The 24,955-nt window shown below is 40.0% G+C and overlaps 1 protein-coding gene across 5 annotated transcripts in view; it reads left to right on the plus strand.

Moving 5' to 3' along the window:
* The window catches only part of STAU2 (staufen double-stranded RNA binding protein 2), a 169,313-nt gene that overhangs the window by 81,582 nt on the left and 62,776 nt on the right, over positions 1–24,955 (plus strand). For all 5 annotated transcript variants that reach the window (XM_021530598.2, XM_021530601.2, XM_021530600.2 and 2 more), the window contains exon 12: positions 3,815–4,122. In XM_021530598.2, the coding sequence (XP_021386273.1) occupies positions 3,815–4,122 (308 nt within the window). The remainder of the gene's footprint in view (positions 1–3,814; positions 4,123–24,955) is intronic.

The raw sequence follows: 24,955 nt of genomic DNA on the forward strand, positions 1-24,955 counted from the left end.
ACTGAACAGAAAGGGTTAGGGATAAAAATAATATCACTCAAACAGAATATTCAGGGATTATCTCTATTATGGCTGCTGGGAAAAAAAGGTGAAATCAAAGCGCTGCGATTACATTTCCAGGCAAAGCACATGAAGGATCACTGGGCCATCTTGTATCTTATTCATACATTTGCCTTTTAGCTATTTTGCCATTATCTAGTATGTGACAGCAGAAGTAAACAATGGAAAATGAAGAAATTTATTCTTAGGTAAGAAAGGTCTTTGGTGTGTTTTCATAGACTTCAGAAGATTGTGAGAGACTGCAAACAATTACTGCCAATGATGAGTAAGACATGTTTTTTAAAATGTTAGTGATTACATTGCATAGCTAGCCTGCATATTTTTGTAATGCATTTGCCCACAGGTTTAAATAATGTAAATGGAAATTATTTTAACATGTTTCATAAATGTGCCTCTAAGTTAATGTCCACCAGAAGGTGCAGTGTTGTTGGTCTATTATAGATCCTGATACTCCTAGTAATTACAATTCTTCCTGTGGAGTATGGTGAAGCTTGGATGGGATAAATATTTAGTGGACACAAAAGTTTTTCTTAGATGAAAAATAAAAAAAAATGAAAATGTTTGCCTGGAGATGTTCTCCTGCAATGCATAAATGTGTTAGAGGATAGTATTTCTTTTTCCCCTGCTTTTTAATCAACTGATTATTAGAAGACAAATTAAGATAATTTCTGAAGGGTTCTTTTGTTCTTGCACTTAATCCTCTGTTGTTGTTGTATCCCTTGTCATTTGATAACTCTACTAGTGTAACTAAATCTATTTATACACTTTCCTGTAATACAGCAGAATTGAAGTAAGCAGGCAATGGTGAAGAATGATACATAAAATAACCTCAGTAATACATTAAAAATACATAATGAATTACAATTAATATGTTTTATAGAAGTTTTCAAAGAGACCAAGTTTTTATTGGCTTTTAAAAACATGTTTGTAAGAAGCTTCATGAAACATAGGCCCTGAATATAAAAAGTTAATATCTTGCAACTACATTAATGTAATGTCTAGAATATTACATTACTTTGTTTCCAGAGATAATCAATGATGGTAATATAATATCTGCCTCTCAGGGCCAATGTATGATTTAAATTAATTATTGCTTATAAAGCACTTTGAAGTCTTTAGCAGTAAGGTGTTGCAAAGTGTAAAAGTACTATTATTAATTTAACATCACCATTAAAGTCAGTACTTTAAGAGCATTTGCTATACTCTGCTCAATATCTTTCTATTCATCATATGCTGCATATTAGTTATTTTAACATTTAGAAAGCTTAGTAATCTGGAAGTATTCCAAACCATTGTTCCAGACAGCAGTTAGATATTTGGGTGGATCATGTAAAAACAGTGAAATGGCTGAGAAAGCATGTAAAATGTTTGTTTTAAGTAATATTACATCAATGGAACAGACATCTGCAGCACTGGACTTGATTTTAAACTTCTTTAAACTTTTTATAAAGTTAACATTGTACTATGTTTTTCTAAAATTTATTGGGGGAGCTAATATCATGTTATTTCTAAACAAGTAGACTGTTTTATCTTTTGTTCAGTTTACATTTCTGTTTCTGAAATATTCGTGGGAAATCGGATTTACAGTGGGCAGTTCTTAGGAGGTGGTGAACACCTGCCACTCAGTATTTTTACTGCTGTTTGGTTTTGTAACCTAATGTCAACTATCAAGATCCGTATTATCTTTTTTTTTTTCAATTTTCATTAATCTTATGTCTTGTGTAAGACTTTAAAAATACAGGCAGAGGTAGACCTTGGAGGTTACAGCCTCAGGAAAAGTGTGTAAAGTCTCTCTTCTCATGTAGTGTGCCATAAAATAATGCTATGTATTTACACAGTTGTTTATCTATTAGATTATGTTTGAAATTGTCCCAGATGGACAAAAAGATATTTTAGGGATCCTATCCTCCATCTTTCCTAGTAGAGTTGTCTTGAATTTGTGCTTAGCTCTAGAGTTCAGCTCTGGAGTTCAGTCTACTGCCTTTGGAGCCAGTTCTAAACTAGGTAAAAGCATTAATGTTCAGGATCCAACCAGACTCCCTAGGAGGTAGGTGGGGAGAGCAATCAGGTGAATAACAGATACGTCTTTGTAAATTATATAGCAGATGTTCCAGATTTCTAAAAGCAATGTGAATTTAAAAGCCAAATGTATGAGTAAATCAATTAAAAGATTCACCTGTAAGCAGTTTGCTGAGTCGGCAGTGAGGAAGTTCCATTTTCACCATGTAGTTGAAAATGAGGATATTAATTACAGGTAATATTTTTTGAGTCTTCTCCTTGTGGTAGACATTTTATTTAAAAGTACTGCTTGCACTTCTAGGATTAAGGGAATCTTTCCTACATACTGGAAATTAATTTCCTCCTCTTTGAATTTATTCTACTTTCTGAGATTAATTTAATATGTACTGCAAATGAATTAAACATTGAACCCTTTGATTTCTCTTGGGATTACTAAATCAGTTAACAAACAGGTTTATTATCCCTAGAATGAAATGCCATATGGCTCAGGTTCACTCATATTATATGCTAGAAGATTAAAGTATGTTCTTAATATGAAATTACACATTTCAAACTCATTTACTGATGCATTAATAATAAGAAAAAGGTTTCCCTCTAGTATCAGCCAACTGGTTATTTGTGTTTCAAAAAAATGTTTGATTGTGTAAGAAAACTAGCAAACTTCAGACTTAATTCTGCACATTTCCATGCACAGGACTATCAGCAAAACTGATAAAATATGTATTTCTGTTTCCAAGCAAGTTTAGGATTGAGATATTTTCTAAACAGGTATTCAAAATGTTTAAATGTAGATAAATTATCCCTAATTTACATCTCACTGGAAATATTTAAAAGTTCTTCATAAAAATAAATCTAGCTATTTTAATGTTTACCTTAACTCCTATTGATATTAAGTAGGACACATATATTCTTTCTGTTTTCAGTATAAACGTCCTCAAAGGCAAGTAACTATTTGAAAACTATAGGATGAAAACTATAGGATATGCAGCTAAATAAAGAAATAAATAAATTCCTCTTCACTGCAGAGCAGTCAGCCACATCAGAGTCATTAGCACTGTAAGCATGGCTGCAGGGAAATTTAAGATTTTTTAACCACAGGCTGCCCTTGTGATTCAGCAAACACTTTGAGCCAGCACTCGAGGCATTGCTGCTACTGCAAGGAACCACACTGCCCTTCCTTTGCCTCCAGCAGCTCATTCTCATGAATATCCCTACATGGTCCTACAGGTGCTGGTGCTGGCAATAGAGCAGCTAGGGAGTACAAACACCAGCTGTAAGTGAGAGAAAAAAACTAAATTACTCCTGGTGGCAACAGTGCTTATATAGACTAGTTTCAATTATTTGCGAAAAAACAGCCTAAATTATTGTATCAGATATGAGGTGGAAGAATGTAGGGAAATAATGATTGTGCTACTATTTTGAAGTAACATCTGTTCTCACTGTAGGTCTTCAAATATTTTTTGTTCATACTGTGTGTTCTATGCTAGCCACAGTTTAGTTTTAAAGTTAGGGTTTGTACCATTTTAAAAAGAGTTGGGGAAGAGGAAGAAGAGGGCCCCTTCAGATCTGCTTTGTTTCTAAATATATTGGGTGACTTCATTTACAGTTACTGTAAAAAAAATATACTGTTTCTAAATTCTTGCTTTGTTTTTCACTGTAAAATATGTTAATTAAAATTGTCTACATGTCAAACCCATTCTAAACTAATGAAAATGATCTTTGGTTTTGTTTTCAGCACCAAAGGGAATACTCCATCTCTCTCCTGATGTATATCAAGAGATGGAAGCAAGCCGCAACAAATCAGCCCCTGGTACCACTGTAAGCTATATGTCATCCAAAGAAATGAGCCAGACTTCCAGCTCTTTCTTCAGCATATCTCCTACCACAAATAGCACGGCCACCATTGCCAGGGAACTTCTCATGAATGGAACGTCCCCAACTGCCGAAGCCATAGGTCTAAAAGGAGTATCTCCTACTTCCCCCTGTTCTACAGTGCAGCCTTCAAAACAGCTGGAATATTTGGCAAGGATTCAAGGCTTTCAGGTATGGGAGGGGGAAAATGAAGCTCTTCAGCCAGAATCATAGCGTTGCCATCAAGGTTTCGCTCTTGCCCTCTTGAATGTGGGCATGCATGTAACTTATCTTGTAAAATTAGCTGGTGTCTGAGGCAGTTTCTGGGTCCAGGAGATACAGATTTCCAACTTACACTTATCTTACTGCAGCCCATCTTTCTCTCCTATGTCTCTTCTCCTTAAATAATTACAGGCTTAAATTATGCTTTTAACTTGCACTTCTTTGAGAGTCTTCACCTCTTGGTTTCTCCCTTCAACTCTGATCTAGAAGCTACTGATGCACCACCTTACCTTTGCATTTGTCTTCTAGGCCAGGTCATTAAAGTGGTTTTTTTGCTTCCCACCCTTTACCTCTTAAATGTAACGTGATGTTTTGGTTTAGGAATGGTACTATCCAATTTAGTGTCCCAGTGACACTCTCCAAACCACTGCCACTCACTCACTCTCCCCTCCCCTCCTAGAGAGGAGAACTGGAAACAAAAAAGGTAAATGTCATGGGTTGCGATAAGAACAATTTACTAGAAACAGCAGTGGGATAAGAAAACAAAGAGTAACAGCAACAGTGCTAATGACAGAGGGTAGAAGAAACGATCAATTCCCATGGAAACCCCCTGAGAACAGCCATAACCTGAGTATGCCCTCTGCCACGCTTACTCGACTGGAAGAGACTCCCTCCCTCAAACCTGGCGATGACATGAGGTGGTATAACGGAATAATATCCAGGTTCTAGCCATGGCCCTTCCTAGCAATTGCAAAAATTAACCCTGTCCTGGCCAGAACCAAGGCATTATCCTGTTCTGTACCATCTATAGCATGCCCAAATCCTACACTATATGCCACTACATGCCCAGATCCAACTATATATATATGTATATACATATATATAAGCAGAGGTATCATTTCCCTAGTCAATGGTTGTTCCTCCAGGAGCCCAGATGGGTTTACCTCCATGCTGCCAGTTGGCCTTTCTCCATTGATCCAGCCACCCCCAGAGAGCATTTGTCACCATCCATGAGTCAGTGCAGAGGCAGAGCGCTGGGCATTTCTCTTGTTGAATGATATTAAAAGCCAGCTAGAGGCTTTCAGCTCTGCAGCCTGACTTGATCCACCTTTTCCCTCAGCTCCTGTGACTAGCTGTACAGCAGTCCATGTGGCAGTTTTCCATTTTTGATGTATCCCTACAATACAGCAGGATCTGTCAGTGAAGAAAGTGTATCACTTTTTTGTTTCTGGTAGCTGATAATATGGTGGGGTCTCCTCAGCACATGTCACCTTTTCTTCCTCCTCTTCTGATGTTAATAAAAAATGGTCACCTTTATGCTAGTTCATTAAGACTTCCAAACTTCCAAGATCCCTGAGCTTTTGGTGTTTCCTATTCAAGCTCACTGTATCATCAGCTCAGTTCACTCACTCTATGTAGCATCAGTGGCATGATGTGTGGAAGATAATTCCTCTTGAAAGAAAAAGCCCAGCACTGGTAGTTGGGGTGACAGAAGAAGCTGTGCTTCAGTGCCAATCACTTCTGAAGCAGCTTGAACCCTTCATAAGATGCCAGCATTCCTTTTTCAGTTGCTGTGTAGCAGGCCTTGGATCCTTTTTATCCCCAACTCCAGAATCCCAGGAGTCATCCTCCAGTGTCCCCTGGTACTTTTTTGCAGAGACTCCAGGAAGGACCATTCTCCCCAGCTGCAGTATGGAGCACAGTTTTCACATCTTGTCTTGTCCTGACTGACCCAAGAGCTACTGCATGAACAATCTCTTCCTTCAGTTGTTCAGAAGCTTATTTTTCAGGACTCTGCTTAAGATAATTATTCTTCTGCATCATAACCTATAGAAGGCTTTTGACCTGAGGTTTGGAATATACATTCTCCAGAAGCCCACAGCTCCTAGGAAAACCTGCATTTCCTTCTTGCTGGTTGATGGAGACATAGATGCTGTTTTGTTGACCATGGCCATGAGAATCTGATGACATCCATCTTACCATTTTATTCCTAACGCCTGGATTTCCTGGCAGGTTCCTTGACCTTACTTTGCATTAAGGCAAAACCAGCCTTCAGGAGGATTTGGATTATCTTCTCCCCTTTCTCAAAAACTTCCTCTGCTTGGTTGCCCCACACAGTAATGTCATCAATATATTGGAAGTGTTAAGAAGCCTCACTCTTTTCCAGTGTAGTCTGAATCATTCCATGGCAAATTGTAGGAATGTGCTTTCACCCCTGGGCAGTTGGTTCCAGGTGTACTGCATGTCCATTTGGGTACTTGAAATACCCACTGCTGAGGTAGTCTATGCCAAGGATGTACAAGACCTCTGGCCCATCACAATGGGGTGGTTTTAACATTCATTCGTGTAAGACCCCAGAACTCACTCGACAAATCTTTTAAAAGGGCTTGCAGGTTTTTTATGTACCATGAATTAGATACAAGGAAGAAATACCAACAAGGTATTCTCAAGAGATGAAAACAACACAAATTTTACTGGCAAATTTCAGAAAATCAGAGAACTTTGGCAAAAGTTTAGAACAACATTCAGTCAACATAAAATGTTTTGCAAAGGCTTAACTTAGCAAACTCTAAGTCTGACCAACTTAGCAAACTCCAACCAACCCAAATTTAAGTTACTCAAACTTTGAGAAGAAGGCATTATAAGAAGGAGAGGAAAGAGAAAGAGAGAAAAGATGCAGAAAATAATGAATATGGCTACCACTGCTGGTTTCCAGCAGTCTTCTAGCTGATAAAAAATCCAAGGGAAGGTAGGGTCAAGACATATGCTTGCCTGGTGTCCTGGCTTAACTAGCCTTTGGTGTTCCTGGGCCTTTCCTCCAGGTGAGACATCTGGTTTGGCAGCCACTCAGGAGCTGGGTTAGGGGCTTCAGAGACAGGAGGAGGAGCATTGCCTCCAGTGTGCCTGTGATTGGGAGTCACGATGGAGCTGGGATCCAGGCTCTAGAGGATGGGGTGCATGGAGCAGGGCATTGCCTCACCAGGGCAAGGCCCAACCTGCCCCTTTGCCCACCCACACACACACACACAGAATGTTTTGAGCAAGCAATCCCCTCCAGTCTCTCACTATACCCAGTCAGGTTCAGTACACCTTCCAGTATAGGCAGCTTGTGGGATCCCCTGTTACCCCAGAAGCAGAGATGGATTCTGCCCCTACAGATCTTGGTAGCATGAGGGTACATTGTGCTCTGGTGTGGGTCTCAACTAAAGCCTTAAACTCCTGTAGGTCTTGTGTGCCAAGACACCAGATCCACACAATCCAAGAGATCCGATTGTCCCTTTCCTCTGCCTTGCTGGAGGCAGGACACCTCCAGTTCTGGTCATGGTATTTGTTGCTCACAAATTTGAACTGAAAGTACTTCAAGTGCATTAGAAGCAACATCAGCCCTCCTGTTTTGTCTGGGGATTTGTCTACTGGAAACTGGAGTAGAAACTGGAAACTTATCCTTGAAGGATTTTCTGTGGTAGTTGTTTTTCCTCTCAACTCATGTACCCATGCTGCTAGGGCACAGGTGGGTTTTCCATTCCACTTCCTCATGTCCTCTCCATGGTCATGCAAGTAAAACCACAGGTTACCTTATGGTGTGTACCCTTCCTCTTGAGCAGGTGGGTGATTGCTACCAATAGCAAGGACTCTGGGCCTTGGGACATGTCTTCTCTAGGTTGTTCAAGTCTTTCAAATCTGTTTGCCATCTTTGACAGTCGTTCCACAGCTGAGGTGCAAGTTGATAGGGAGGAAAAACCATGATCTTCATATTGCCAGAGTCAGGTAGTCACCTGAAACACTGTTTGTTCTCCTCTTTCCATTGCCATTAATGGCAATGGTGTATGATGATGGCGTGCTCTGCACAAACTTCCACCACGTGAACTGTGTGCACTGAACCTCATCTGCAGCTACAGAGGACTGCTCTTTATTTGAATCTCTAAAGTACCTCTAGCACAGCTAATGCTCTCAGATACTGGATACCTTTCTCCATGGCATTCCACCACACCATTAGATCATCCTTGAGAGACCACCCTTCCCTCTGCTTGGCAGGAGTCACTTCCAAAGGCTGAGAGTTTCTGTCCCCTTCCCAATCCTTTTGTCAATACCTGCATCTTGTGACAGGGATTCCAGTTGCTTTGCTTTATTACCACCTAGTTTCATACTATGGGACACAATGTCCCAACATTGGAGCAGACATGTCATCAGGGGCTCTCCTGGCTGGTGGCTGACATATTTTTGCTCCCCTGGTGTAATGGTCAAATACATCCACCAAAGCTGCTCACTCCTTTGCAGCTGGATGGGGGAGAGAAAATACAGTGAAGGGTCCATGGGTTGAGGTAAGGACTGGGAGAGATCATTCATCAAATACCATCATGGGCAAAATTGGTACTCCCCAAATGCATATCAACTTAGAGATATGCATTGAATCTATTACTAACAAAATCAGAGCAGAAAATGAGAAATTCAGTAAGAATCTTGAAAACACCTTCCCCTTGTTACAAATGAACTAACATTTAGATACAATTAAATGGGGACAAATTTTTGTCAAAGCAAAAGAAAACTGTTTATTAGTAATGATGTAACTGAGTTGGATGTGTACCTCTCTCCCTTAGAGCCCAACACACATACCCTCCAACAGAATGGCTACAAAGCATATCCTTTTCCCATCTAGGGGGCGTCCCTGACCCCTTTCCCATTGGCTGAGTACTCAGGGACTTGCATTATCTCCCAGCCACCTACTTTTCTGTCCTGTCGTGTTTCATCCTGCTTCCTTTTGCTCAGGTCTTAACTCCATCCGCCTCCCAGCAACACCCAACAAACCAACCAGAATAAATCCATACCACAAACAACACCACACAGAATCATCAACTTTCACTTAACAGCATTTTGGCTTCAGCAAAATATTATCTCATCTCATATCCTCACCCCTCCTTCCTTCTCACTGACAGTGAAGGGAGACAGGGAGTGGGGGTTTTGGTCAGTTCATCAGCTGTGGCTTCTCCCACTGCCCAGAGAGAAGAGTTGTTCCCCTGCTGCACTGTGGGGTTCCTGCCACAGGAGACTCTTCTTCATGAACTTCTCCAACATGAGTCCATCTCGTGAGCTGCAGTCCTCCCCAAACTGCTGCAACGTGAGTCCATCCCACAGGCAACAGTCCATGCCCAAACTGCTGCAGCATGGGCGATTGTTCCATGCAGTGCAGTCCTTCAAGGCCAGGCTGCTCCAGTGTAGGAGCAGGGCCCCTCCCTGCAGAGTCTCTCATGGGCTCACAGCCTCCTCTCAGGCACCCACCTGTTCTGGTGTGAGGCTCCTCCACAGGCTGCAGGCAGATCTCTGCATCCCCATGGATCTCTGTGGGCTGCAGGGGCAGAGCTGCTTCACCATGGTCATCACCATGGGCTGCAGAGGAATCCCAGCTCCGGTGCCTGGAGAACCTCCTGCCCCTCCTTCTGCACTGACCTTGATGTCTGCAGAGCTTTTTGTACATGTTCTCACTCCACACTTTTCCAGCCACAATTTCAACTGCACAAGTTTTTTATTTATCTTTCTTCTTAAATATGTTTTCTCAGAGGTATTACCACCATTTCTAATTGGCCCAGCCTTGGCCAGCAGCACATCCATCTTTGGAACTGCCAGGGATTGACTCTGCTGGACATGGAGAAAGCTTCTGGCAACTTCTCACAGAAGCCACCCTCGTAGCCCCTCTGCCCAGCCCCCCCCAAACCTAGGCCATGCAAACCCAGTACACCTGGGAATAGGGATGAGGTGATTATCTCTGGTCCTGCTTCTTCCTCCTGTTGTAAGGGCTCTACTTCCTCTTTATCCATCACTAAGTGAGCTGATTTGGATTTCTTCTGTATAGGGGCAACTAACTGGCAGAGGTGGTTCCTTGGGTTCACCTGCAAATCAGGCCACAGTGCCTGTATGTCTGTTTTCTTCCTCTTTCCCCTGAGGGTGCTGTCTAGTATTGTAACTGTGTCCAGTAAAGAGTAGCCAGGCCCAGCACACTACAATAAGTTGCCCCTTTCTTGAGCTGCCACAGCATGCTCCTTGCAAATATTCTGTCACTTTAGCAGGATTCTGTAGTTGTTCAGGGATGAACTTCCAAACCACTGGAGCAGAAAATTTCAAAAAAAACTGCTTCATTTTTTGCCACATTTCATGCCACTCATGAGTATCCACCCTTGGGGCAGATCTCGGAATGAACTTCCTAGAAATCTGTTTCTTGACTCGTTACATGGTATGGACTGAGGAGACCAGTGAGTCTTAGCAGCAGGAACATGCTTGCCTTAACATCCAAGGGAAATGCAAAATTCTCAAAAGCTGTTGTAACAGCTGAAGGAGGAGAAGGAGGTGAAAGACTGGGGAAAATCATCCTCCCCTGTTCCCCCTACAGACTGAATATGATTATTAATTGACTCCCAAAGACAGTGCCTAAAGTAAAAGTAGGAGAGCAGCACTTGAGCAGCCATAGACTGATATCCCATAATACAGCAAAAAAGCAACTCCAATCCCTCTCCCTTGCTCTGGAAAGAACATCACGAGGACCACATATAGGAATATAGGGGAATATGTGAATACAGGGTTAGGTACCACAACCACATGAACAGACCAAGCAACATTGTGACCAGTGGCTGTGAAGTTAATGCAACAAATGCTTAGATTGAATTTGTTTCCAAGCTGCTCTGGACAGATCTGTTGTTACCTCAACCCTTGATGCCACACACGGGGTGCCCAATAAGGCTGTAGTGATTTAGGAATGGTACTCCCCAGTTTAGTGTTCCCACTGAGACTCTCCAAACCACACGCCACTCACTCATTCCTCCTTCTCCCTCCTCCCACCCCTTAAATGGGATGGAGAGGAAAACTGGAGGCGCAAAAGGCAAAGATCACAGGTTGAGACAAGAACAACTTATTTAAAACAGCCATGAGATAAGAATTTGACCAATATTAATGACAGAGAGTACAAGAATCACACAGAACCCCCCACCAATAGGCAATACCCAACCACTCCCTCTGTCACACTACTCGACCAGAAGGGAAACCTTTCTCCCCTGAAGAGATTCCCTTTCTGCAGCAGTGATGTGAGGTGTTATAGAATAACCTCCAGGTCCTAGTCACGCCTCCTCCTGGCTACTGCAAAAGTTAACCCTTTCCTGGCTGGAACCAGGACACTTGAGAATGGTGTTCTGTTCAGCAGGTGCAACCTAGAAGCCAGGCTGGTGTCAGAGCAATGTTTTTGCCATCACAGTCAATACTCAAGAATTTAAGATGAACCATGCTGGCTCAGTGCATGAGTCGTTGAATATTATCCAGCAATGCCAAGTACCCTGTATTTCATAGGATATTGGAAGCCTCTGTAGTACATCCAGTCATTTCTGTGGAATGGATATTGGGAAAAGGAAGCCGCTTCCCTATCCCATTACATGCAGAATTACACACGTATATGGATAGTGGCTCATTTTGCTGTGTTGAACCACCATAGATAAATGTAGAAATATACTTTTTTCTGTCATAGGTTTTTCCTTTGACTTTTTGTTTTGTCTGGAGTTTTTTCCCTTTTCACAATTGTGAATTTGCTCCATTTGAAGAGTTGGTTTCGTATGCTTTAGCATATGTAATTTGATCATGTAACTAAATTCTAAAAATGGGAAGTTCCTTTTGCATGCCTGATAATGAAGTTTTTGTCAAAGCCCATGTAATTTACAAAGTATGCAGTTGTTCAGTGATTTTAAAAAAGCTGCTAGAATTTAAGAAATAGTGTCAGATGTTCTGTTGGTATAAGCAGTGTAGTTAAATTACTTTTTCTTAGATCAGATATCAGCAGTTGTGGATTTGACCTAACACTTTTGTCTAAAATATACATTCAGCTTTCTTTTGGTCTTCATTTTTAAAATGTCATTTTTGCTTCGTTCATTTGAATGTCTCTTAATGAAAGAAACAGTAATAGCCTCAGCCTTACTGTAGTAGAGTTAAGCTGCTAATAGGAATTCAGTTTTCCTGAGTTCCATTTGTTACCTGCCTGCAGTAGAAACAGATGAATTCTGAGGAAAAGAAATTCAATCCACAAAGTTTTCACTGCTCACTTTCACATGTTGTCAGATTGCTTGTGTCTCCTAGTAATGGTTTATTTTCATAGAACCGATGCACAATTTATGTTACTGTTTTGGGTCCTACCTGCCTATTATTACTGTAAATTAATTAGTCATGTTCAGTCCTGTTCAGTTTTTTTTTTTGTTGTTGTTGTTTTTTTTTTTTTTTTGTAGAAACTGTTTTTAAAGTGTCTTACCTTGAGCCAAAATATATAATCCTTTTCATCCATGAACCAGACTACTACTTTTTACTTGGCCTTAATACAAAGCAAGGAATTTGGTACAGAATCTTGATTATTAACATCTATCCACTGTGTATGTAACTGATGGTTTTACATCATCTTAGCATGCTTTTTAACACCTCACTTGAATAAGCCTGGTATTGATGTGTAACTCTGCCACTGCTGGGTGGCTGAGCTGAGGTGGAGCAGTGAACAGAATCTCTGTGGGAAATGGCTCAGTGGCCTGTCAGGTGCATATCACAAGTCTCTTCACCATTTCAGCCTAGAAAGCTCTTTGTGTTTTAGAGTTTAAAAGCCGATTTCTTTACAGGTTAACTTTCTCAGGCATATTTACTAAAGGAGAAGACTACTGTATTTCCAAACAGCTAGCTTATTTCATGTTTCCTGAATGACCCAAAATTATTTTTAAATTGTTAGCATGTATTTGTATTCTGGTCCAGATGATAACCATAGTTTTGTCTTTCATTGAAGAACGTATACATTCTGTGCTGTTACAATGTATTTTTTGAATTTTTTAAAAAAATCAATAAATACTCATATGATGTTTCATTTGTAAATGTAAACAATGTTATTTGCTTATTTGAATGGTTTTCTTGAACTGCTTTAGCTGCAGGGGACACGTCTTTAAAACACATTTATTTAACTTAAGTTCTTCTAAACTGTTTGTATATGATCTCAGCTATGTTCTATTGTAAGCTCTTAATATTAAGTAATTGGGACCAATGTATAGTTAAGTAGTAAAAAGTTGCATTTTCATTCTTTATGATTTATTATTCTAAAGACATTTGTAATTGATATGCAGCAGCTCAGTGTTACTGAAGAACAGGTGTTTAGCTTGGATACTTTCAAAGGTCAGGCTTCAAATTACCTGTGATAATTAAACACAAATTCTTCAAGCAAGCCTTTACAAACTCTGAATAAAGCATTTTAGTGCTTGCTTAGTATTTATGAATACTATCTACCCAGTTAATTGTTTTGCAGACTTTGCCTGGAAATGGTTTAAAGGAAAATTCAGCTTTGGTAAAATTGTTATTTTTAAGTGACTGTATGGTATTTTGGCCATTGTTCTGTAACCAGACTAGGAAAGTTACAGTTATTTCTGCTGACCATTTAAGTGCAGTAAATTATTCAGAGAGTTTGTTTAATTGGAAACATTTAGAGAAGCTGTTTACACATGTATAACTTGAGCCTCCAGTTTTTACTGAAGCAAAACACAAGTTGCAGGTAGTCCAGTAGGAAATTCCACTGTGAATTTCCACGAAACAAAGATCAGAAGAAAATGTAAAATGCCAGGATTCAGTGCCCACAATCAGTCCCAGTAGGTGGCTGTTGGCATATTTGGCTTCCTACATTGGCAGGGCTTGGAGCTCTTAACTTTTCCTCCATAGTGGCTCCATAACAAAACCTCACACAGGATATAGTTTCTGTGTGATATTCTCCTTTGATTGCAATGGTTACACAATTTTCTTTTCCCCTCCACATTTGTTTACTCGTTACTGTTCCATTTTATACATGGATACTTGAATGTTTTATTGTGTGGCATTGCTAAATGTTTCTCCTTTTCCCAATGGCACACATTTCTGAATGGCTGCACACACAGGAGAGGTCTTGCTAGATGCTCTGGAGTCAGGTTTACTTGTGGCTCATACATTCCAGTGCCTGGGTTTGAATTGTTGGCAGGACTAGACTGAAATTAAACTTCTACACTTGTATTAGGGTTGACACTGAGCTCAAACCTTTCTCTACAGTGGCCTTAAACAAAACAAAACACTTTGTGGAGGTTGGATTTGGAAATCGGTGTAGGAGTGCTTGGATCTCACTACTGAGGTATGCATGTGAGGAGAATTTCAGAGAAATTCAACCCTCAGTGGATTTCAAGGAAAGACCTGTAGTTTGGGTCTGATCTTTACATACTTGATGATTTCTCCAAGCAGGTCAGATTTTTTAAAAGCACCTAAATACCATTTTCAAAACTGACACAGGCCCAATGGATGGTAATAGAAAGTCATTTAAAGCTGTAAAATAATCCAAAAAGGTAGAAACTGCTTGAGATTTTCATAAACATCTGTGAAGATTAGGTACCTAACCTCCACTTCACTTGCTAGTTGGGGCACCCTACATACAGTTTTGCAAACTTGGGCTGTTTACTCTTTTTTTTTTTGATAGAAGGATTCTGTGCACTGAATTTATTATAATGAAGATAGTTGTAGTTACAGTGTTAGCTTCCAGGGAGAGTGTATTTTCAAAGCTCCTTGCAAATGAATAAATCAGAGGTGTGTTTTAGCAAATCTCCAGATAAAGCCAAAGAGAGAAAATGCAGCAAGTGCTAAAAACAAGAATGTAAGTCCAGATGATGCTGTTCTGTCCTTGAATGTGTTGGCTGCGGACACAGTTTGTGGCCACTGTCAGCTTGGGATTGGAATCCCAGAAAATGGGCTAGTGCTGAAGAATACAAAAGTCTCATCACTTGTTCAAAGTGGAAAACCCAAATAATAATTAAAGGCAGCTTTTGAAATTACAGCATCAAGCTTCTTTGAATCATTAATGTAAAACAGCTACGTCCACAAAATGTTTTCAGATAAATGGCTCTTTGAAGATCCTATCTCCAAAAATCAGGGAAAATTAGGATATTAAAAAGTGGAAATGTTTGCAGGATTGTTTTAGAGAAGAATACTTTTGAAATAAGACTGTTAAACACAGTATTTATTTGTCCACATTTGAAGCCAAGACCCCTGTAATTCTATGTATGTAACTGTACGTCTAGCCCCTTCCCTTCCAACACCCCCAGAACCATTGGGGACTTCTTTCCCAACAGGAATGACCAGACTGCAAATATTAGTGAAATTATTCTAAAATAGCAGTGTAGTCAGGCCCAAAGGGAACTGTGATCAGCTGATTTGCCTTAGTGTTAACAGTCAAAGGGTAGTGGGAATTATTGAATTTATATTAAAAATATAATGATCACTTTATTCTTTAACTCCCTTCAAGTAGCTTGAGAGTGATTGTGCTGCCATATATTATCAGTACTTGCTTCTGTAAAACAAGCAGTGGAGTTGGGCTTTTGTTTCCTGTCCTGGTGCCTGAGATCTTAGTCAGGTGTACGATCACTGTTCCTGCTCATTGGTCAGATCAGTTTTTGTAAAATGATGTGTGGAATGATGTTGTGCTTTGTCTTCCCCAGAAGTATTAAAGCCTGGCTTTTGGCAGAAGGGTATTATCTACAGTGTGCTTGTACTGTGCCATGCTCAATGGCCACTACAATAATCTCAACAGCAATGTTGGTCTCTTACCCTCAGGGAGTATAAACACCTTTAGAAATGGTTGACAAAGCCCTCATTATCTCAGTTTCTGTGTCTTCTAAAAGCTGTGGGGATTTTTTTCTAATGGGAAGTTTGCACTTTCACCAATTACCAAACCATTGCCTGGTGTTCCAATTACTATAGGCTTTTGTTGTGGGTTAACTCTGGTCGGCAGCTTAAGCCCCACACAGCTGCTCACTCTTTCCCCCCTGGTGGGATAAGGGAAAGAATCAGAAGGGCATGAGTGATAAAACTCAGGAGCTGAGATGAAGACAAAAGCTGTGTGTGCAAGCAAAGCAAAACAAGGAATTCATTCACCACTTCCTGTGGGCAGGCAGATGTTCAGCCACCTCCTGCAAGCAGGGCTCCATCACGTGTGACGGTGACTTGGGAACACAAGTGCCATAATGCTGAATGTCCCCCTCCTCCTCTCCCCAGTTTTTATCACTGAGCAGGATGTCATAGGAGTGCGATATCCCTTTGGTCACTTGGGGTCAGCTGTCCTGGCCCCGTCCCCTCCCAGCTCCTTGTGCACCCCTGGACTGTTCACTAATGGGATGGGGTGAGGAGCAGAAAAGGCCTTGGTGCTGTGCAAACCCTGCTCAGCAACAGCTAAAGTACCAGTATGTTATCAACAGTGTTTTGGTCACAAATCCAAAACTTAGCACTATACATGCTTTTAATGAAGCAAATTAGCTCCATCCCAGACAAAACCCTTTATTCAATACTATTGATACTGTGCTCAGGTCCCACATTATCTGACAGATTCTCCCTCATTAAACACCTCCTCTTTCCCATCCTGGAAGATATACACAGAAATCATTACTTTAGTCTGTGGATCACCCCTTTAAAAGTCCACAAAATGTCCATTTAGTCCATGTGCATTCAATCTGTTATTCCATCTGTGTTCAATCAGTTCACTCAGGACAGGAGAGGTGGTGTGATGCATGGAGTTACTGGGCACCAAAGGCAGCTCAGGTTGGGCCACTGTTGCACTTCCACATCTTGGGAGGTTTGTCCTCCATTGGTTCAGATGGTTCCAGATGTGCTAATTTCCATAGCATGCTACTCACATCCTGGTTTACAACAGTTTAAAAGTATTCCCGTGACAGTCTCCACCTCTGGTTCCTTTGGGCCAGATTATAGGGCTTAACAAGAAAACATAATAGAGTTTGCAGCAAACTCCTCCCTTTGCTCCTAGCCTGGCTAGCAACAAGGGGTTCCTGCTATAGTAATTTATGACATGCAACTCACATCCTGGGTTACAAGAATTTAAAGGTGTCTCCATTACAATCTTCAGGCCTCATCCCTTTGGACCAGACCATAGGATTCAGCATTGCAATGGACTCCTCCTCTTGTCTCTCCTCCAGTTTAAGATTACACACAGACCCACAATCCACATGGGGCAGTGTGGACTTGTCTGCAGACCACGATCCTTTGGGGATGTAGCTGCTCCAGAATGGCAATATCCATAGGCCACTCTCCCTTTTCAGGGCAGTACCTGCTCTGGTGTAGACTCCTCCATGGCCATGTATGTTTTTGGGTTGTACCATCATGATTTTAGCCACAGTCACAGTCTTGTGAAGCTTGAGTTCCAGCCTGTCCAGCATAGGAGTGGGAGCAGTGCCCTGTCTGTCTGCCAGCCCATTCCTATCAGTCAGTATGTTCCCAGGCAGAACAAAATAGGATGATAAGGAGAAAAGGAAAGAACAGAAGCAAAAAGCAGTCACTAGTGAGTACTGGTAACCTACATCCAGGCAAGCAAGCCCTATGGCAAGCACAGGAGCCTGACAATTAATAGCTAAACAGATATAATTTTGGTACAGCTGATCAAAACAGTTGTTATCTCTAACCTCTCATGCCCCACACTGGCCAGAAGCGATTGTTACAGCTATACCCCAATGGGCAGCTCAGCTCCATGCAGCTGCTCTTACTCCCCTTCAGTGGGATGTGGGAGAACAACCAGAAGGGTAAAAGTGCAAAAACTCAAGGGTTGAGATATAGACTGTTTAATAAGGAAAGCAAAAGTCACACATGCAAGTAAAGCAAAATAAATCATTCCTTCATCACTTCCCCTGGGCAGACAGGTGTTCAGTCATCCCCAGGAGAGCAGGGCTCCATCACACGTAACAGTGACTTGTGAAGACAAACACCATCACTCCAAACACCCCTCTCCCTCCTTGATCCCCCAGCTTTGTATGCTGAGCCTGATGCCATATGGTGTGGGATATCCCTCTGCTCATTTGGGGTCCTGGGTGTGTCCCCTCCTGGCTTCTTACACATCCCCAGCCTTCTTGCTAGTGGGGTGGTGTGAGAGGCAGAAGAGCCCTTGTGTGAGCACAGCTCAGCAATAAGTATTGGTGGTTGTAAATCCAAAACATAGCACTAAGCAAGCTACTATGAAGCAAAGTAGCTCCATCCCAGTCAAAACTGGATACAGCTTTTTATGCTCCAGTAATAACAACTTCACCACTGTGTGCCACCAGGCAGAGTCAGGAAATAGGAAAGCTCCTTTTATCCATGTGAACTCACGGTCATTGTGCTTGGAAGAGGGCTTACACCTTTTATCAGGTTATTTCCTGCAAAATGTACTAATTTATTCAAGACAACTACTATTTTTTGTTGTATTTAAAGGGGAAAAAAACTTTTCTCCAAGAATGACAGCAAGTCAGGCAGAATTTTTTTGACAATTTAAGGGACATATCTTATTTGCACAAATCCAAGCTACCTGATAATTGAGTTTACTTGGCTCTCAGAAACTTGCAGGAGTCCTGCTACTGAACATCAGCTTGATATCAAATGGTTGTGTTATATGGGAAGGGACTTCTAGGTCTCCAAACCTTGATTTATATATGACTAGCCAAAGGAAAGAAAATATGTTGGGAATGTGAAATAGAGGGAGAGATAAACCAGAACAAGGTGATAGCAAGAACTGATCTTCAGAGAGAGCCTCATGTAAAAGTCAAAGCACCTGGACTTCATTGCATTCTGGTTTATAGGTTTTCTTAATCACCTAACTTCTGAGGGAAGGTAGGCAGCACAACAGTTGATGGCAGTGAGACAAGGTAGATCTACAAGAAGTGGTTTTATAGTTTCCATTTATTTCAGAAATGATTCTGTGGACTACACACCATCTAGTTCATATGATCCTATTTTTGACCTTAAAGGAAGTCAAAATGGTGGTAGCATTCTGCAAGAAAAGAAACATAAAAATCATTCTCATGAGTTTCCACAAGGAAAGGTATGCAATATGGAAACATAGCCTGTTTGTTCACAGAATATACTGCAGGAGGTAGTGTTTGCTGCAGAAAGAGTGTTTCCAAATTGACTCTATGCAGAATTAGGAAAACGAATGCAAATCTAGCACTAGTTATCCAACTAGCTGGTCCAGAATTCTATCTAAACTAGCTTTCTTCTATTCCAGCCATCATTACTTTTCTCCCTGTTTCAAGCCCTTTAGTCACCAATGCTGAAGTTTTGCTCTTCTTGTCTCCAGAAACAGCCAGGTGCCTCTTCTTTGTTTCAGTTTCTGAAAGGAAAGAAGGCAAACAGAGAATAACTGGCTACTGGCAGTGTGTGGGTCCTCAGGTGTAGTGTGGATGTCACCTTGGTAACATTTTAGCTTGTCTTCTTGGCATCTTGCAAATAAGGGTTTGAAATCCTCCCACATATCCCTGCATGTAACTTGGTCTGTGGAAAAAATGTGAGTTATATTTTGATAGCCAATTTTAGAATTTAGGGGATTTATGTATGAGAAAGTTTAAAAGCTATAAGGATCTCTCAAAATACTGCAGCTAGCACTGAACACACCGGACTGCATTCTCTGCCAAAATCTTTCTCAGTAAATCCTAATGTGACTTGATAACTTAGCTACAGACCTTGGCTTGGAATAGAGCCCAAACTTTGAAAGACTGGAAGTTTCAGTTGGCAAAAATATGAAGGTGCAGTGGTGAATTCATAGCAGACTGGGGTTTAGTTTTAATTATAGTAAGGGAATTCAGCTCTCAAGAAAAAAACCCTTAAAAAGAGAAGCAACAAGAAAAGGTGAAGAAGAAGAAGAAAGGAGACAAGTTAGAGTTTATTCTTCTCTGTAACGGAAGCTGAGGCTTTTAGAGAGCATTTATTTGGATATCTTCTCCTTCAGTCTCATTCAAAACTGAAAGCACAATGGAGCAGGGTAATTTTTGGAAGTGAAATGATTATTTCTTGTTTTAATTAAAGAAATGTGGTTCTTTATGCATACTGCACTATTTCTAGGTTAGTGCACAACATCAGTGTCTGTACCAGCATCAGATTTCTTAGCCAATTCAGGAGCTGATTTTCTATTCACAGTTTCACAGTGATCCTGTTCTCCCTTCATTAACACAGCATTTGGGGCTTTCACACGTAGTTTGTAAACAGAGAATCATTAATGTTTGCTTCACTCATCACTTCAGTGACAACCTTAGTCCTTAAAAAGAGTGTTCCTGAGAACTTATTTCCATTCATGCTGTTGCTAGAAAGTTACTTCAAACTAAAGCAATTTTGTCTTTCCAAACTATGTTCCTCTCTGTGTCATCAGTTGTTCAGGTTGTACCCAAGACACAGGCTCATCCACTAATGCTCCATACCATGCTCATCCTCAGGGAATGTTATTAGCAAAACACACCCTCTCACCTCCCTCCTACTTTTTAGGCCATGTGATAAAAACAGGAGATCTCAGGATTGCCAGTTTTTTTCATGTTTCCTTTGACTGTGAATTATAAAATTAATTAAAGTTCCTCTCTCTGGAAACACCCTATCTACCTGTTTTGTGTATGGCAGACAAGTTGTTTCTGCAATAACCGTATCAACTATAGTTTACATCATTTTGTAGGGCTTTGCATTGTGCTAATTTCTGAATAATTAATTTATTAGTTTTTATCACGTTTTTATTATTATTTAGGGAGAAGGTTGTATTGAATGTTTAAACTCAGTGTAGTTAAACTACTCTCTCCTATGTCAACAAAAAAATATGTATCTTATTTACGGAATAGAGGAAGTGAACAGGGTGGCCAAGTAGTTTTCAATGTGTGTGATTTTTTTTTTTTTTAATAGAAAGTCCCATCTCCTGAATTTCAGCTTTCCTATCAGACAAACAGGTCTTTTTCCACCTCTCAGTGCTGGCCATTGTAAACATAGCTGCTCACTTTGCATGTGCTGCAAAGGAGCACTGCCTGTATAAATACATACCTGGGTTAAGATTTAACAGATGGAAGGTGAGCAATAAGCACCTTACTGCATTGATTATCCTCTATGCTATGATGGCAGCTGACTTTCTCTTTTGTGAAATCAAACATCACATCTAGAGGTCGGACAGAGCTGGGTTTCCCTTGCTTGACTGAGCATAATATATGGCTTGACCTTCCAGTTCTCATGAATCACTGAAACAGGAGCTCTGAATACAGATAGCTAAATAGCAGGAAAAAAAAAACCTGTACAAGCTTCTTTGGCTCATAATTGCTTTGCATTTAGCAGATATTTTATATATTGTCTTTGGAAACCATATCAAATATATTTTTCCTTTTTATTTGTACTTTGCTAGTTTTGTAGATGTCAAGTGTCTGCCTTACTGTAGCCAGGAGCATGAAATACTGCTGCAGTAAGCTGTGACAATGCCTTTAGTCTGCTTGCTGTTGCCTATTTATGGTGCAGTAATGGTTTATTTCGTAGTCTAAACCCTAGGACTGTATTTTAATGAAGATTTAAGGCTATGATACAGCTGCTATTCAAACTGTGCGAGAGAGGCATGTTGGAATAGCTGAAGATTTACTGCTGAACTGTCAGTCTTTAAGCTACCAAGTGTCTTTACCCTTTGGTGCAGTAGCTACGGAGGAAGCTGTAACCACTGCTGTGCGGCAGACACGGCGATTAATGAACCTGAGGCGCGCTAATCAAACATATGTTTTCTTGGCACAATGATTGTGTTATATATCACATCCCAATGTACAGGCCTTTATCTTTCCTTAATGATCTAGCAAGGGGGCTTTTTTAAATGTGGGTGTTTTTCATGCTCTCCTTAGATTTGTTCCACAGGGGGTGGCCGTTAAAAACATCTGACGGGCATGCAGTTAGCCAGCACCCTGCTGAGATTAGTAAAATACTATATTTAGTAATTGCACTACATCAAGGAACTCCAGCATTGCAGGAAACAGTTTGATTCAATGCTTTTTTTCTGATTTTTTTTTTTTAATTTTTTAAGTGTATGTCTTATTATTTCATCTGGGATAATTTTTTTTCCAACTTGGGTTTGGTTTTTCTGTCTATTATTCAACTTTAAAAAAAAATTTGTCTAGATGATAGGATTTTTTCCCTCTTTTTTTGTTTCATTTTTACTAAAAAAAAAAAAAAAAAGAAAAAAGGAATTGTTAAACAGGTAGTAAGACTGAAAAGTGGTATTTGGAATCTCTCTCATACTGCTCTGTGTCTGAAGGAGCTGATGTAATATTTGTTAGGAAACCTCTATGGATAATACATAACACAAGGATTCATGCTTTTAAGTACTACAATACGGTGAAAGCTCCTAAAATTTGCTTTGAGAAAATGGTTGAAATTAACAAGTATATTAAATTTATTTTTGTGCCTGAAGTTTTTCTTCACCAATAAATAATCATGAAAGAGACTTGGAGCTCAGACAAGTTTGTTTCATTTTTTTCTTTGATAGTTGACATGACTAACTGTAGATGAACAACATAAAGTGGAAGATAAAAGACCCATATGGAAGAGAAAGCTTTTCACCAAGATGCCAAAGGAAGTAAACTGCTTCATGAGGCTCTTGTCCAAATCAAAATTACTATTTTAACATCCAATTTCTGAGCCTATTCTGGTTTTCTTGTTGCTGTAAATCCAAGCCTATGTAAAATCTTGGAAACTATTCTGTAAACTCAGGACTAAATTGGGTACTCTCCCTTTAAGGGGCAGATTTAAAAGAATACCATCCTTTGTTCTAACAAAATAGTCCAGGCTTGTCGATCCAGAAGATTTGTGCGTTGCTGAATATAATGGCATTTTATTACCTAGTTTATTTCTGTCTAGCATTCTAAGACTCCTGCTGATGCTTTGACTCAGAGTAGTTTTCAGTTTGGAAATTTGAACTCCAGTGTCACAGATGACTTCTTTCTTTTGGTAATTTGTATTTTTTTTTTAACTGTTAAATGTTCAAGAAAGAAAATGTCCTGACAGAAGTTGTGTTTCAAACTGTGAACATCTAAGCAGCAGTGTGTGAAAAGAGTAGCCTTTATTTGTGCTCTCTTCAGACTCTTGCTAGTTAACTCATTTCTAAGAGTAGTTTGGGATATTATAGTCAAGCTTAATGATTAAGTGGTAGTACAACAGGTCTCTCACCCTCCTCTGTCTGTGATTCAGTAAACCACAGCCCTTGTCCATGCAAAAGGATAGATGTTCAAATTCAGACATGCATGTTGAAGGTCAACAGACTGCGCTGTTCTTGAAGTTAGGAACATTTTATTTGCAAAACAATTTCTGCAGTTTAACTGTGGACATTATCTGAAATTGTCTATTGGTCTAGATTTTAAAGCAGCTTATTGCAAGATAAATCCTGAAATATTTTTTGCATTTTTCATTAGAACTCTTGCAAGAAGGGAGGGGTATTATAGTAAAGGTAGATTGAAGAGACATCTTTATATAAATATGAGATAAATGGGAAATTTCCTGCTTGTGAAGCAGCATTATGAGAGAAGTACCCTAAAATGTAATTTCCTCTACAGTTTTATTCAGTGTAGTTTACTTTCTCTTGTATAAAATAAAATACAAAATTAAGAATTCTGGCTATGCCATTCCCCATTCATTTGTAACACTGTAAACATTCATCTTATATCTTCCTTTATGTGTAGCTATAAACACCCATCAGAATATTTGCATCTCTTCAGTAATTTAAAATACTGAAAACAAGGGCCAAATTTCAGCATAAGTTGTCAAGTGGTTTCAGACCTTCACATAAATTTCTATATACACACTCCAGTGAATGGTACCCATCCACACGTACTCATACCATGCTGCTTGTTCCTGACTGAAGCAAAATGAATATACATTTGCATGTCATATGAATATGGATCATGAAAACATACATGTGTGAGTAAATCCATGGCATTTTGAAAAAATATACTTCTATAATTTGTTTCTGGTTTTTGGCATCAGGAATGCCATTTGTGTTTTATGCAGGGAGGTTTTGTGCCCTGCAGTGGAGTGCTGTGTTTGGAATTCTTGAGCTGGTGTACATGATTTATCTCAGGTGTATGTAGTTACCCAGGAGAAAAGCTGGCAGTGCTGTGTGCTTTTCCCAATAAATGAGAAATCTCATTTAGAATTATTGCCAGGATCTTGTTGTGCTGACACCGCTTTGTGCTGTGTAGACAAGCCTTGGAGGAGAATTACATGTAAATCACTCATAATAGTCTGAGGCTGGAGTCTTGCATTTTACGCAGAAACTTGCACAACTCTTGCTAGAGATATCTGTATTCTGGCCTTGTTTTCTAACCAGATCCTAATTATTTTCCATCAGATCTCTGCTTATATGTTATCTAAATAAAACATTCTGAATTTTAATGAGTGAAATTTCATTGCTGTTTAATCCTTAAATGCACTGAACTAATCTGTGAATGTGCCTTAATTATAAAAAGTGAAGCCAGGAAATTAGGTCCTGGACACAGAGAGTAATTATTTTCATAACTCTTTTGTTTTTACCTCTATAACATATGGAAAGAGAAAATGACCAATTGTGGTTAGGGCAGAGACCTTAATGATGGGTTATAGTCCCAGCACTGCCAGTCAGTCCCATCCAGCTTGGATGAGTCATTTAAAATCTGTCCACAAAGTGTCCTTACCTGCCTAACAGAGGTATGGTGAGATGGGCTGTAGTTAAGCACCCTGACTCTTTAAGGCACAGAGGAACTTAGAAACTTCTTGTTTTTGTCGTCGTGAATCTCAACAATGGCTTCATAATCACCATCAGAGCATTTGGCCAGCCTTCAGTTATCACTCCTTGACCACAGATACTGACTAAGGTATTTGCTGTGCTCTGCTTTAAAGGATATGATATTCTTTAAAGAGTTTTATAGATGTCCAGATTCTTCCCAGGCTTAGTAATAATAGCAGGGACATGCAAACTGAAATATTTGCAACATGCTGCTGGCCAAAACCCAAGAAA

Source organism: Lonchura striata, chromosome 1 (genome assembly GCF_046129695.1).
Source record: "Lonchura striata isolate bLonStr1 chromosome 1, bLonStr1.mat, whole genome shotgun sequence".
Classification (NCBI taxonomy): Eukaryota; Metazoa; Chordata; class Aves; order Passeriformes; family Estrildidae; genus Lonchura; species Lonchura striata.